Genomic DNA, 13,551 nt, shown 5'->3' on the forward strand with positions numbered 1-13,551 from the left:
CTCAGTGAGGTTAAAAGAGTGGGTCACTCCATGTGTCTCTTCCGAAACCGAGAATCGAACTCGGGGCTATGCCTTTCCTCTCAATGATGAGAGGGCATCATGTTGGCCACTACACCATATCGGATGTTGATGTTAAGAGAAAGTATTTGGCTGTTCATGGAAGCATTACGTGGTGGGCTGAAGTGGAGCAACAATGCTAGTCCTGCCCTTAATTCACTCTCCACCGGTCACGATGTGGGCGTCCGAGCCGACTCGTCGCAGCTGGCGTCTGGCCACAACCCGTCGCCCATCCACGGTTAAAAGACCTTTAATAACAGAAACCGTTGCTGGAGACAACGTGGACTACGACAAGGGAACCGCAGGTCATTGCATATGGGCACTGACGTCGTTTCGGCGGGGTCCTTTCGCAGTGTCGTGTGTGAATGGGTACTGCCAGAGTTGATGTGCTGGGCGAGAGGGCCGATGACCGGATTCGATCGACCAAACCCACGTGTTGTATAGTACTGCCGACTGCGACCATCGGCGGACGGGGTCTTCCAAGCTCCCGGGGTCTGTCTGGCAGCAACCAAATCACCACAATTGCAAAGGGCCAAGGCCGTACCCACAAGCGCCAAGAGATGGCCGAAGCTTTGCATGGCCCGCAACAATCCTCCCGTCAGAATCCTGCGCATCGTCCGGTAAATCGTTTCTCACAAATGTATTTTGGGCACATTATGGCCACAGTCACCATCGCATTTTCCAGGCTGTATAATTACTATATAACCAAAAACAAGCCAGCTCAAACGGCCATGCTGTCGACAGCCAACTGTTAGACAACAGGGCTTGGAAGTGAAGCAGCTGCGCCAAAGTCTCAAGAACAGGAACCGGCAAACGGGACCGCAGAGCGAAGGGAGGCAAAAGTATTAATGACAAGAACGAGATTCGAACTCGCGCGTGTTTCCACACCAGCAGGACAGGTTGACCTGAAGCTGGCGCCTTAGACCGCTCGGCCATCTTGCCATGATGAGCTTGCTGCGTACCGATTTGGGATCCGCTGCGGAATCTCGGCGGGACGGAGAGGCCCAAGACGACAACAATGCGGAGCCAGGTCCAGCATTGCGACGGCGTAAATGACAAGGGCAGCGGGCGTGGTAGTGGTTGTAGAGTGATTTAGAAACTAATAACTGTGGTATCTGGCTCGAAAAGAAATAAAATCAAGCGGCAAGAGGATGGTGTCGTCCTGCAGACACCGGCGCCGAGGTTTTACTCAATCCCCCCTGCGCGTTCATCCGATTTAATGTTCATCGCCCCGAAAGCTTGTTATCAACTGCCGCCACCCTCCGGCATACATTTGCCCGAACCACTGCGTCTCCCGGAAGAATTGCTCGCTCCAACTAGGCCGTCTTCTTGCCGGCAGCGACCTGTCTTCCGTGGGCCGTGTATCGGGTGTAGGCGTAGCCGCCACCGGCGATGATGCTGATGATGACAATGTTGCCTGTTGCGCAATCCCTGTTAGTATCCGCCAGTGCACGCATCAAAGGGATGCGGGGGGCTGAGAAGCCACCGCCGCCCGCAACGGAACGGAACTGACTCAAGACAAATTTGCCCACTCCGCCGACGACATCCACCGCACCCGCGAACACATCGGTGATAAGGTTGACGACTCCGGTGAAGAAGCCGATGATGGCGTTGAGGACGGTCTGCAGGACGTGGTAGAAGGCCGAAAAGATGGAGGCGATGAGCTCGTAGAAGCTGTTGAAGAGGTCTTGGATGGCTTTAGTCAACGACATGGTGGCAGCTGTATTCGGATGGTACGTTTGCGTGCGTGCTGTCGATTGGTATGCGATTATGTATGGAGTGTTATTTGCAATTTCGTATGCGAACGCTGGGTAAGAACGAGAAGATGCGACAGGAGATTGTGTGCTTTTAGAGCTTCTGACAGCTTCAAAGTCTAAAGAAGGCCTGGACGCACCGTTCGATTTTAAGGTGCATGCGCGGGGATCACAACGTCCAGGTGACGCGATGCGCCTGAGACCTGCCTAACCCGAGCGGCGGTAGGAGCTGACGGCGCATGGTTGAAGATGACCGTGACGTCTTCATCGTGACGTCACTAGCCACACCAACTTGGTTCCAGCCACGGGAGGCAGAGGTACGCCACCAGGGAGAACGCTGCGGATTGGGCCGTCTGGGCGGGAACAAAGTCGAACCCGTCTTACTGGTGCCGGCTAAGACAGGATCTATCCCGCTTGGGGCAGCCGTCATTCACGCGGCACTGAAGCCACCTTTGCCCATGTGCCCCTGCCTCGGAGTCTCCCTCCCTCCCTCCAACAAGAGGAAAGGAAGCAGGGGTGTCCCTCCGATGATACGGCTATGAGGGAATCATAAGAAAAAAGTCCAGGGAAATGAGGACGGGTATTGGCCGATCACAAGAGGCATCGGAAGCTGCCGCCCTGCCATTTAAATCCCGCCACATTAAGTATCTTCGACGAATTTGGCTGGATACCGCAATCGGGTGTACTTATTGGGGTCTCTCAGCCTGATTTCTTTGCATTTCCATGGTAGTAGAACTGCCCAACGAAGTCGGACTGCTATTCCAAGCTCACATGTGCACTACACAATGTATCGTAGCTATGGTGCAATGGGTCGCGACGAAGTTGGGAGAATATTTGCTGTCTCGACGCCAGTCTTCGCAAGTATCACGGCCGCATCGTGACTATTTCCTTCATTTTCAACGGATGTTCGGTACAGTATGGGCTCCATAGGATATTGAGGTCGTACATCTCCGTTAGTCGCGACGATGAAGTTCAAAGTCTGCTTCTTTTCCGAGGAGTACATAAACTCCGGTACTCAGTAATTCTTCAAAGCATGTACCTTGCATAGTGATGAGTACTTAAAGGAATTTGGGACGCTCCATGTCGACTCGCCCTGCACCCGAAATTTCATCCTTCGGGGGTTCAACCTGATATCTTTACTCATACTAGTACAGTAGTTGTTGGATTACCCAGCCAGAATACGGGCAGGCGGTAAGGCCGCGGGAAGATGCAGCGGTCAGGCCTGGAGATTCTACCTCCGGGCCGCCAACGGTGATAACTTCACAACTGCTGCTTCCGCTGGCTGCCTCTCTTTGCTTCCTTCTAAATCTACAACTACAGAATACAGTGCCAGTTTTGCTCTTGATCGATCTTCCACCCGTACGGGTATCCTGTGATACCAACAGTGGTACTCAGCGTAGAGACCGTCAGAGCTTTTTGATGTTCGTTCTTGATTTGGTCAAATCACACTGGACCAAAAAAATGCCCAAAATGGCACATAAATATCAACAACCCCAGACTTCATGTTAATTGAGCGTCGTAATAGAGCCCTAAAGACATATATAGCGATAGAAAGGCGACGACGACAACTTTTCTGTACTTTATAACCAGGGAAAGCATCTAGAATGTTTCACTGGGAGTCTCTACTGCGATTTCACTCAACGCCATCCTCTATCAGACTATCAGCCTGGGACACGAACTCATCAAAATGAGGAGCAATATTATTGCTACGGACAGACTTTAATAGCTGCAGCAAAATTTCACTGAGGGTTTCTAGTACAGTCAGAACACGACCCCCAAAAAAAGATCTTCATAATTTCCCCTTCTATCTTTAGGACTAAGTCGATGCTGCTTTGGCCTGAGCTGGCCTGAGCTGGGTTGAGCTAAGGGTGAGTTACGGGTAAGCCAACATGATTCTAACTGAGCTTAGGGTGGGCTAGTCTGAGCTATCCCGAGTCAAGGTGGGTTAGCCTGAGCTGATGGTAGTATTCACCGAGCTCATGGTCATAGGGCTGGGCAGGAGCTCAGATTTGATCTCCTATGGCCAGACTCGGTACTCGAAATGGACACAGTGTCAGCTTGTAACAACTACGTTTAGGGACTATGTTCTGGTCGAAACCTACTTACTTCTGGCATTATTGATTGCTTGTATAGTATGACGAGTTTTGTACGAAGTTTTGCTTGCAATGTTCTTATATATGTCTGAGGAAGTGGCAAACCAGGAGATTAGCTTGAAGTGCTTGTGGTTGCAATTTTTGTGCACGTTCTTTAGCTTCCTTGCGACGTTGTTGTATTTCCTGAAGTTGCTGACGTATCTGGGCAATTTCGGCCCTCATTGTGGTTAAGAAGAGTGAGTAAAAGGGATACAGTATGCCTAGCATTGAGCACAACAAACTAATGAAGGGTGCCCGTCCTAACTGAAGGCACATGTTAAAGTGGGTAATCATGACAGGGAAGACCCCAGTCACCGAAAAGTACCAGGGTGTGATTGAGGCTGCGCAAACGAGACTGAAAGCTCTGGAGACATGTTCGGCCTGCATTGCCACGCAGACCTAGCCTCACCGAGGCTCTGGGCGTCTTGTGATGGTGTGTGGAAAACGAAATCATTGGAGGATATGGCACCACGTTTGTCATATGTCATCTCGCTTAAGACATGGTGAAGCGCAGGCAGACGCTACATTGCTGCCCAATAATGCCTTCCGGTGTGGAAAATGCGTTAGTGAAATGGGGTAGCTCTCTACGGAGTACCTTCAACCAACCTAATTTCTGCTTTCTTCTCTCTGTTTTCCCTGCGTCCACTTCTCATCTTCTTGCAGTGTCGCGATTCGTAAGCTTCAACCTGACTCTTCATAACTTCGTTGATCCTCTGAATTCTTGGTTTACATTGATATTGGACCTATTTTGAAGCGAAATCTCCAGTTCGAATCTCTTTTTCGAACCAGGAACGCCCCTCGTTGGGTGCCCAGCCCCACACTTCTACCTCGTGTCCGCGCCATATATTCATATCACGCCAAACTTCATTATTGTTCTTACACGGCGCTATCAATCATGGCTGATCCCCTGAGCATCATCGCCAGTGTCATCGCCCTCTTGACAGCTGCGGAAGCAACCTACAAAGGCATCAGAGGTATCAAGCGGCTACCGCAAGCTTTCCAGAAACTGGAGAAAGGGCTCCCACTCGTCCTCGAGACGCTGAAAGAGGCGAAGGAAAATTATCACCCTGAAGATGTAGGAGAGCCGGACATTGAAGCGCTCAAGCAGGTGGTCAAAACTTGCGAACAGAAGGCCGAAGGGCTTCAAGAAATCCTCAAGAAGCTTGAACCCGAAGATCCTGCTTCAGTCAGGGACAAATATTTTACAATCGTCAAGGCTCAAGGAAAAAAGGCTCGCGTGGAAGAACTCATGAAGGAGATACTTGAAAGCGTCCACTCCATAGCATGCCATCGGATCATGAAGACAGCAACAACAGCACACGTTGAGAGACTGGAGGCCGCGATCGAAGACCTCAAAAATTTGCAGTCTTCTGACGACGAGATGCACGAGGCGAAAATTGTCCAAAGCATCAACCACGGCGAGATAGGCAGCGCGTATTACAATTTTAATAAGGGCGACCACAATAAGGCCCACTATGGTTCTGGGCACATCATTGGAGGCAATTCTACCGTTCATTTCTCATCCTCGAGTTCCAACTCAGGTTAGTACAGGGCGCATTTTTGGCCTCAGTTTTATCTTGCTGCAGGCTAGGTTCAGTAGGAAATGATTACTTGGTAGTGATTGACACAATGTCTAAGACAAGCAATGCGTTAGCTGCTACTTGAGAACGCTACAGTATCCACTTTTATTGGAAACTTACTGTTATTTTGGTTCACGTTGTATTTCAGTTGATGGGTCATTAATGTATCTCTCCAGTTAGCTAACTTCAAACTCTTCTGATGCCTGACCTTTCCTTCGTGTAAATTCCTATCACCAATGTCTCTATGTATCCAACTAGTAACTAATAATTGGCATTGCTTAGATGATATTGAGAAAAACAAGAAAAGAATTCTCCGAAGGCTTAATTCTTCTTCATATCGAGATCACAAAGACAGGAACTCAAAAGCTATTCAAGGCACATGCTTGTGGCTCATAGAGCATGAAAAGTTTCAAAGCTGGCTCAAAAGCGAACCCAAATCAACAACACTCTGGGTATCTGCAGACCCTGGTTGTGGAAAGTCGGTCCTTGCAAGGTACTTGGTGGATGAAGTGCTACCTATCAGAGAGAGATCTTCCAAAATCATCTACTTTTTCTTCAAAGACGATTCCGATGACCAGAGAACTTCATCAAGCGCCTTAAGGTCCCTTCTTTATCAACTCCTGAGCGATTGCTCTCACCTCTTCTCAAACGACGTACTCAAATCACTCGAAAGACTTGGAGAGAAACAATTCAACTCGTTCGTCGAACTCTGGGATGTTCTCGTCAGCATCGCCGAATCCAATAAGACTGGGGAGATCATCTGTATTCTGGATGCTCTCGACGAATGCGAGGGCTCAGGACGGACCCAATTGATCAACTCTCTAAAAAGTCTCGAAAAAGTCCGAGGCATCAAATTTCTCTTCACCAGTCGACCGTATAGCTCTGTTAAACAAAGTTTTCGATCCTGGGAAGACAACATTCATATCAGCGGGGAAGAACGTACCCAAATAGACGAGATTGCAAAGGATATTAATATATTCGCCAACGCAACGGTGGAAGACATCAGAAAAGAAAAAGAACTCGACAAGGCGGAAACAGATCTCATACGGGACAAGATCACTACTGCGCCAAACCGGACGTATCTCTGGGTCCATCTTGTATGCGAAATGATACGAAGGATGCCAGGCATATCGCAAGCCAGTCTGGTCAAGTTTTTCAAAACTCTTCCCGACACAGTTCAAAAGGCATATGAAAAGATTCTAAGTAAGAGCACTGATCCTGAAAAGGCAAAGATATTGCTGCACATTGTTGTTGCAGCTGCAAGACCCCTGACTTTGAAGGAGATGGACATAGCATTCGCTACATATGAACGGAGGCAGGACTTATCAAGACATCCCAAACCGGGACGAGAAGACAGGTTTCAAGAAACAATTAGAGATTTCTGCGGTCTATTTGTTACTATCCTCGACTCCAAGATTTACCTGATCCACCAAACCGCGAAGGAGTTCTTGGTTTCGGAAGCCGAACGTCCTCTGAGGCCGAACCATGAGCAGTCAGTCATCCGGCAATGGGAGTCTTCATTATGGTCATGTGGATCAAACCACATTCTTATGGAGATTTGCGTTGCGTATCTCCGGACTGCCGGCAAAACCATAGAGCCTTCACTCGCACAGAAGCTGGACAAACCAAATTCGCTCAAGATTTATGTTGAATCACTCAAGAGATATGCCGACGAGCACGAATTTTTCGATTATTCAGCCAACTACTGGGCTGATCACGCCAGAGATTCCCCCTCAGGTGCCTCCGACGAAATGATCGGCCACCTTCTGGAGATTTGCAATGTTGATCAGCATGGGTGCTTGCTATGGTTCCACTACTACTGGTTGACAAAGAAGGAACGCTTCTTTCACGTTCCCAAGTTCACTTCTTTGATGATAGCGTCGTACTTTGGAGTTAAGGAGGTAGTGAGGCATATACTGCAGGAAAAACCAACCCCCGACGTTAATGCGACGGATGAACACTCTAACTCGGCACTGTGGTGGGCTGCAAGCAATGGGAACAAAAGCGTTGTTGAGGAGTTGATGAAGACGAGGGGGCAGAGGATTGTAAGACTTCTTCCTTTCTTTGAGAGGGTCAACGTCAACCAACAAGGCTTGCGCGAAGAAACACCGCTACTGGCAGCAGCCAGAAACGGTCATAAGGAGGTTGTGGAGCTTCTGTTCCATGAAGGGGAAGCGAACGCCAATTTGGCGGACAACGTCTCTCGAACGCCGCTCTCGTACGCGGCGGAGAATGGCCACGATTCGATTGTAAGGTTTCTAATAACTACAGCGCACGCAGACACCAACAAGGAAAGCAAATCACGTAAGACTGCTTGGATGTATGCGGCTGAACGTGGCCAAGTGGAGGTCTGCAAGCTCCTGGATCAATCACACAAAGAGTGGAAGAATAAAAAAGAACACGAAGAAGAGCTGAGGAGGAAAGAAGAGCAGCAGAGGAGGAAAGAAGAAGAGCAGAGGAGGAAGCAAAAAGAGCAGGAAGAAGAGAACAAGAGAAAACTAGAAGAGAACAGGAGAAAACAAGAAGAGCTGGAACAGAAGTCAGAAAGAAAAGATTTGCCGGTACGAATGAGCCAGGGGGGGGCTGGGTCTAGCGGGGCGGAAGGGCATATGTTTCTACCATCGTCTAACATACGGAACTCCTATTATAAGTAGACAACATCTTATAATATAATGTGATGCCCCTCTCCCCTCTCGGCATTTGCCCTGGCACTTACAGCCTAGTCACCGTGTTAATCCCAATGTCGCCGGACCTGGACTGTTTTAGATGGGGCGAGTTGGACTTTCGAGACCGTATCATTCTGTGTGGTATAGTGTTTGGGCCCTTATTTTAGTGGTGTCCTTGCGTAGAACGTAGCGTTCTACTTCAGGCCCGGGTTGAGTAGCACGGACGCTTCTGAGCGATTCGAAAGGGGCACTTTCTTCGCCTCTGTGGGGGTGGCGGTGAGAGCTCATTTCATTAGTTCTACGAATGCCAAATTTCAAGTTAGTTATGTAGCATCACATCATTTGATAGTATACTATGGAATATCATACCTGTAGGCTGGGGCATCGGATCTTATCCCAAAAAATGTACTAGGACATCGTCGTTTACTATCCCAAAACAATATAATAGGCTATCTTGCGCTGCTCCAAAGGCTGTACTGGTAAATTGTGTGCCCAAGATTTGGGACCAATTGAGTTGTACTGTAGAACGAGGCCAGGTATCATAGTAATAATCTAGACATAGACGCAATCAACTAAGACGTCCTATTTCTGTGACATTGGTCGGTTAAGGTACCAGTTTTGGGCCTCTGAAGGCTTGGCCAGACAACGTGTGGCTAAGCGTGAATAGGAGTGAGCCAGGGTGAGAAAGCCCCGAGCCTAGCGTGAACAGCCTTGAATTTGTCCCGAGGGAAAGCGGTGTTAGGTAAGCAAGCAATAGAGCCATTTAGTGGTCGGATTGGTGTCATGACACAGCTTTAATCTTGAACACTCAAGCCAATCTACTAAGCCTACCTCTTAATCCATTAAGCATGCTGCGGTTGCACCTTCAACACACGTCGTAACAGGCGACTGGCAAACGGGCTCTGTAAGCGAACTTTGAAGCTCAGATTTCGATCGCTCTGATTCTTTGTCAACAACTTGATTTGGAAGTGTATGTCATCACCTCTATCTTTTAATTGGGTATTGTAGAAATGCGTAAAGCTGCAAATTTTTGGTGTGTAAAGCCTGCTTACACGCACCAGAGGCATAGTGCTCCCCCTAAACTAGAAGAAGACCAATATGACTCGAGTTGTGTTTGGATTTCTCCATAGACAGGCATTATTACCGCAGTTGCCTGCTTGAACAGTCGTTAAGAGACCCTGTCATAAAACCTGGCAGCTCCAAGTTGTGACTCGAGCAGTCAAGGAAAGTATCCCAGTGAGACCGAAAGATATCATCACCTTGAGGTATTTCCAGCCACAAGATGTCCCTTACATGTTCGAGTACGTTTTCCCAATCAGCCAGCTGCATGGAAGCACTCACGGTTTGCGCTCTTTCCATAAACCATCGGTAGTGGGCCGAGCCTGTCGAGGCCACCAAACCGACTGCAAGAAGCCACACATCAAGCGAGCCATACACTCGAAGTTCAGACTCCATTGCCTTAAGGTGTCCCAAGAACCGAGTGAGGATCGTATTCAATAAGACTGCATGCGAGTAATACGTCGGCCCTTGGATGATAAACATGTAGAGTATGGTTGCATAGCGAATGCACTCGGTATGCGACGACTCGGGGGTTGTCGTCCCCGAAGCTGAGAGTAAGAGTCGGTGTATCACAAAACACGTGAGGTCATGAAGTCGCGTAGGTTGCAGAGGTACTTGCTTCGCCCGCCTGAATATGTAGCGTAGACGGACCAACACATTCCTGACTGCATAGTCGACTTCGATATCGCCGAGCTTGGATAAATTGTCAAGGAAGGTGGTCGAGTCCAACTGCCATTCTGGGGGAGCAGGCACGCCGTCTCCAATGCCGATGTCATCTTGGGTTTCGAATTGAGGGTGGCCCATAACAATCATCGAAACCCTATGGGGCATATAAACAGGATGCCCTCGAGTGATTGATGGGTGACTTACCAGCTGACCATTCTCGCGGTGAGCGGACTGGTCTGCCTCACTGAATTGATGCCACCTCTCATGTTGACCAGTCTCTTTACTCCGTCAACATGCATTTCGCTAACATTAATATTGCCTTTGCCAAACTTGGGAGTCGTCAAGTCAGCGATAATGAGCTATGCGAAAGCAGCGAAAGCTTGGGTGTTGGCCTCACCTCAATAGCTGCCAAGGTAATGACGGAATTCATGGTTCCATCCTGTATAGCCAATGACATGTCTTCGACTTTGCGTCGGAGTAAAGCGACAGAGTCGGCCATGAGAATCTCAGACGATTGAAAACCCTTCTGGGCCAACAATTCCTCGTCGAGACATGCCGTCTGTAACGAGACGTGAAATAGTGCTGGGTCACCCAAGGCGAGTGGCCACCAAGAGACGAGAAATGGGTTTGAATTTGCGTTAAGGTCCAGAGGGTAGTATTGGAAAGCGATCTTGTGGAGAACTGCATGGGGTTGATAAGCTAGGTTCTGATCGACGAACTCGACTGCAGCTACGGATATACATACAGCTATGGATGAGTCGTTGAACTTGTTCTCGCGGGAGTCTGGTCTGCGGATATGAGTCAAAGGGATCGAGAGATCCGATTCTGTAGTTTGTCAAAGTGCCTGACCCGTCGACGGGTCTTAATGATGTTGCGCCATCTTCCCGGCCCGTGGCTGCCGGCAGTGCCGTTAAGGGTTCATTAGCATAGACGCACAGGACTTTGCGCTTGATGCAGCGAGAGCAGCGCGGCGTGCGAAGGTCGCAGCTATGTTTGGATTTCGCACAAGCAGCACAAGACCGACGGAGAGTTTGGCGCATGTTGAAAAAGAGTGAGTCGTTTTCGGGTACGGTTCGTAAGATTGAGCAACGAAAAGAGGGAGAAGTGTTGGTGGAGATGGCCTGAGGTGCAAGGTACGGGTTAAGCCTCCGCGTATTGCGTCTCGCGGTGCCCTGGCCGAAAGAGGACTAGTCGCCGCCGTCCCTATCGCGAGCATCTCAAACCCCTGCCAACCCCAGTTTTGTGCGTGCTGACAAACATGTGTTTCTACCGAAAGAGGACTAGTCTCCGCAGGTCTGGGAGGTGCCAAGATATCGCAGGGCTGTCTTCTTCCACGTTCGTAAAGGGGAACGAACGATTCTCTGGATGGGAGCAAAGGCAATCAAAGTGAGCCTCTTCTTGGTGGTTCCACGGGATGGGTGGGTGGGGGACCCATTCGCGTCTCGGAAGACTGAACCGATCTTCTTATAAGAGAGACGTGGAGCACACCTCTATTGTTGCCGGAACTTGGAGAAACATTCTGCTGCCATCAAGGACTTCAAAATGGCGTCTGAAATCGTGAACCCCGTCAGCGCACAGCCTGATTTGCTGCGGACATGGTCCAACAACACTTCACAGTTGCCCGGCGCTTTGCCAGATTTCTTTACGGGCTGGTCTACCTGGCAATACGTCGTGACGGCTTTGCTGAGCGTGGTAGTATATGACCAAGGTAAGGAAAGATTGGATCTGCGGGATGTTATTTCCAGCTGACGCTATCTACAGTCATGTACCTCAAGCGCAAAGGTTCTATTGCTGGACCTGCGTTCAAGATTCCGCTCATGGGTCCCTTCATTCAGGCCCTCCACCCAAAGTTTGAAGAGTATCTTGCACAATGGGCCAGCGGCCCTCTCAGCTGTGTCTCTGTCTTCCACAAGTAGGTGGTGTCCTTTTACTTACACCCTTTTCAAAGACCAAAAAGCTGTGTTAGGGCCTTTACTCACACTTTTCGCTCCAGATTCGTCGTCCTCGCCTCCGACCGAGACATTGCCCATAAGGTATTCAAGTCGCCCGCATTCGCCGAGCCATGCATCGTGCCCATCGCGAAAGACATTCTCGGTCACAAGGCATGGGTCTTTCTCCAGGGAAAAGCCCACGCTGAGTATCGAAGGGGCTTAATGCCTCTCTTTACCAACAAGGCCATGGCCACCTACCTGCCAGTCCACGAAAAAGTACTGGGCGACTATTTCAACAAGTTTGTCGCCGCCAGTAAGGAGAACGAGGGGAAACCCATGGCTTTCATGGCTCTGTTCCGCGAGATCAACTGTGCTCTGTCTTGCCGCACGTTCTTCGGCGATTACATCTCCCAAGATGCGGTTAAGAAGATCGCCGACGATTTCTATCTTGTCACTGCCGCTCTGGAACTCGTCAACGTCCCTCTGTCGATGTACATTCCTTTCACGAAGGTCTGGCTAGGGAAGCGTGTGGCTGACGCTGTCCACCTTGAGTTTGCGAAATCCGCGGCTGCGTGCAAGGCGAACATGGCAAATGGCGCGACGCCCACATGCATCGTGGACCACTGGGTTCTTCACATGATGGAGTCCGAGAAATACCGCGCGAAGATCGCCGCAGGCGAGACAGACGCGGTGAAGCCGACAAACATGATTCGCGAATTCACGAACGAGGAGATCTCGGAGACGCTCTTCACCTTCCTCTTTGCGTCTCAGGATGCGTCCAGCAGTGCCACGACCTGGCTGTTCCAAATCCTCGCCCAACGGCCCGACGTAGTCGAACGCTTGCGAGAAGAGAATCTGGCGGCACGAGACGGCGACAGAAACAAAGGCTTCGATCTCCCCATGCTCGAGTCGCTCACCTACACCAACGCAGTCATCAAGGAGCTCCTCCGCCTCCGGCCACCCGTCATCTTCGTCCCCTACCTTGCGACGAAGAATTTCCCTGTGACGCCCAACTACACCGTACCAAAGGGTTCCATGATCATTCCGTCATGCTACCCGGCTCTGCACGACCCCAATGTTTACCCCAACCCGGAGTTCTTCGACCCTGACCGCTGGATTACCGGGGACGCCGAGTCCAAGACCAAGAACTGGCTTGTCTTCGGTGCCGGACCCCACGACTGCCTTGCGAGAAGGTATGTGCCGCTCACAATGGCAGCGATGGTTGGTAAAGCAGTGTTGGATGTCGATTGGAAACACCATGCTACGGAGAGGTCAGAAGAGATTAGGGTGTTCGCCACATTGTTCCCAATGGTAAGCATTTGTCCCCAGCTGCATTCTCGCAATCACAGTTCGTGCTTAGGCTAATTTTCAAATCAGGATGAGTGCCGACTAGTTTTTACAGAACGTTCCTAGATGTGCACGACTGTTTATTGGGACCATGGAGAGGAGTGTAATGACTTAGATGGAAGTAAAAAGCCGGTTTTTAATTGATAGTTGATATTTGAGTAGACCATAATTCCCAAAACTAATACCTCAACAAATGTCCAAGCATAAGATCTCCTACTACCCCAGGGTGGCCAGCCAGCATGCATAGACCTGTACGTTTGTAATTTGCCACGAAGTTCATTTAGTTTGAATTCATGTCATGTGAAACTCGGCTTTTGCCGGTGTATCTCGCCGATAAGTTCTAGGCATACGCGCAAAAT

General features: G+C 49.7%; 4 protein-coding genes across 4 annotated transcripts; 2 read left to right on the plus strand and 2 right to left on the minus strand.

The window, feature by feature from the left end:
* Window positions 1–1,373: 1,373 nt before the first annotated feature.
* On the minus strand, window positions 1,374–1,769 carry EsH8_I_001393 (uncharacterized protein; the record flags this gene model as incomplete). Its single annotated transcript, XM_083268806.1, has 2 exons — window positions 1,374–1,474; window positions 1,571–1,769. 2 exons carry the CDS (start codon window positions 1,767–1,769, stop codon window positions 1,374–1,376), a joined length of 300 nt encoding a protein of 99 aa, XP_083119244.1.
* Window positions 1,770–4,838: 3,069 nt separating this feature from the next.
* On the plus strand, window positions 4,839–5,489 carry EsH8_I_001394 (uncharacterized protein; the record flags this gene model as incomplete). The annotated part of the gene is made up of 1 exon (XM_083268807.1): window positions 4,839–5,489. The coding sequence occupies one exon, from the start codon at window positions 4,839–4,841 to the stop codon at window positions 5,487–5,489; it is 651 nt and encodes a 216-aa protein (XP_083119245.1).
* Window positions 5,490–9,329: 3,840 nt separating this feature from the next.
* Window positions 9,330–10,954, minus strand: EsH8_I_001395 (Zn(II)2Cys6 transcription factor; the record flags this gene model as incomplete). Its single annotated transcript, XM_083268808.1, has 4 exons — window positions 9,330–10,068; window positions 10,119–10,243; window positions 10,312–10,595; window positions 10,660–10,954. The coding sequence occupies 4 exons, from the start codon at window positions 10,952–10,954 to the stop codon at window positions 9,330–9,332; spliced, it is 1,443 nt and encodes a 480-aa protein (XP_083119246.1).
* Window positions 10,955–11,456: 502 nt separating this feature from the next.
* Window positions 11,457–13,258, plus strand: EsH8_I_001396 (cytochrome P450; the record flags this gene model as incomplete). Its single annotated transcript, XM_083268809.1, has 4 exons — window positions 11,457–11,622; window positions 11,676–11,826; window positions 11,908–13,156; window positions 13,223–13,258. The coding sequence occupies 4 exons, from the start codon at window positions 11,457–11,459 to the stop codon at window positions 13,256–13,258; spliced, it is 1,602 nt and encodes a 533-aa protein (XP_083119247.1).
* Between the last annotated feature and the right edge of the window lie 293 nt (window positions 13,259–13,551).

The sequence above is a fragment of the Colletotrichum jinshuiense genome, chromosome 1 (assembly GCF_051148585.1).
Source record: "Colletotrichum jinshuiense chromosome 1, complete sequence".
Classification (NCBI taxonomy): Eukaryota; Fungi; Ascomycota; class Sordariomycetes; order Glomerellales; family Glomerellaceae; genus Colletotrichum; species Colletotrichum jinshuiense.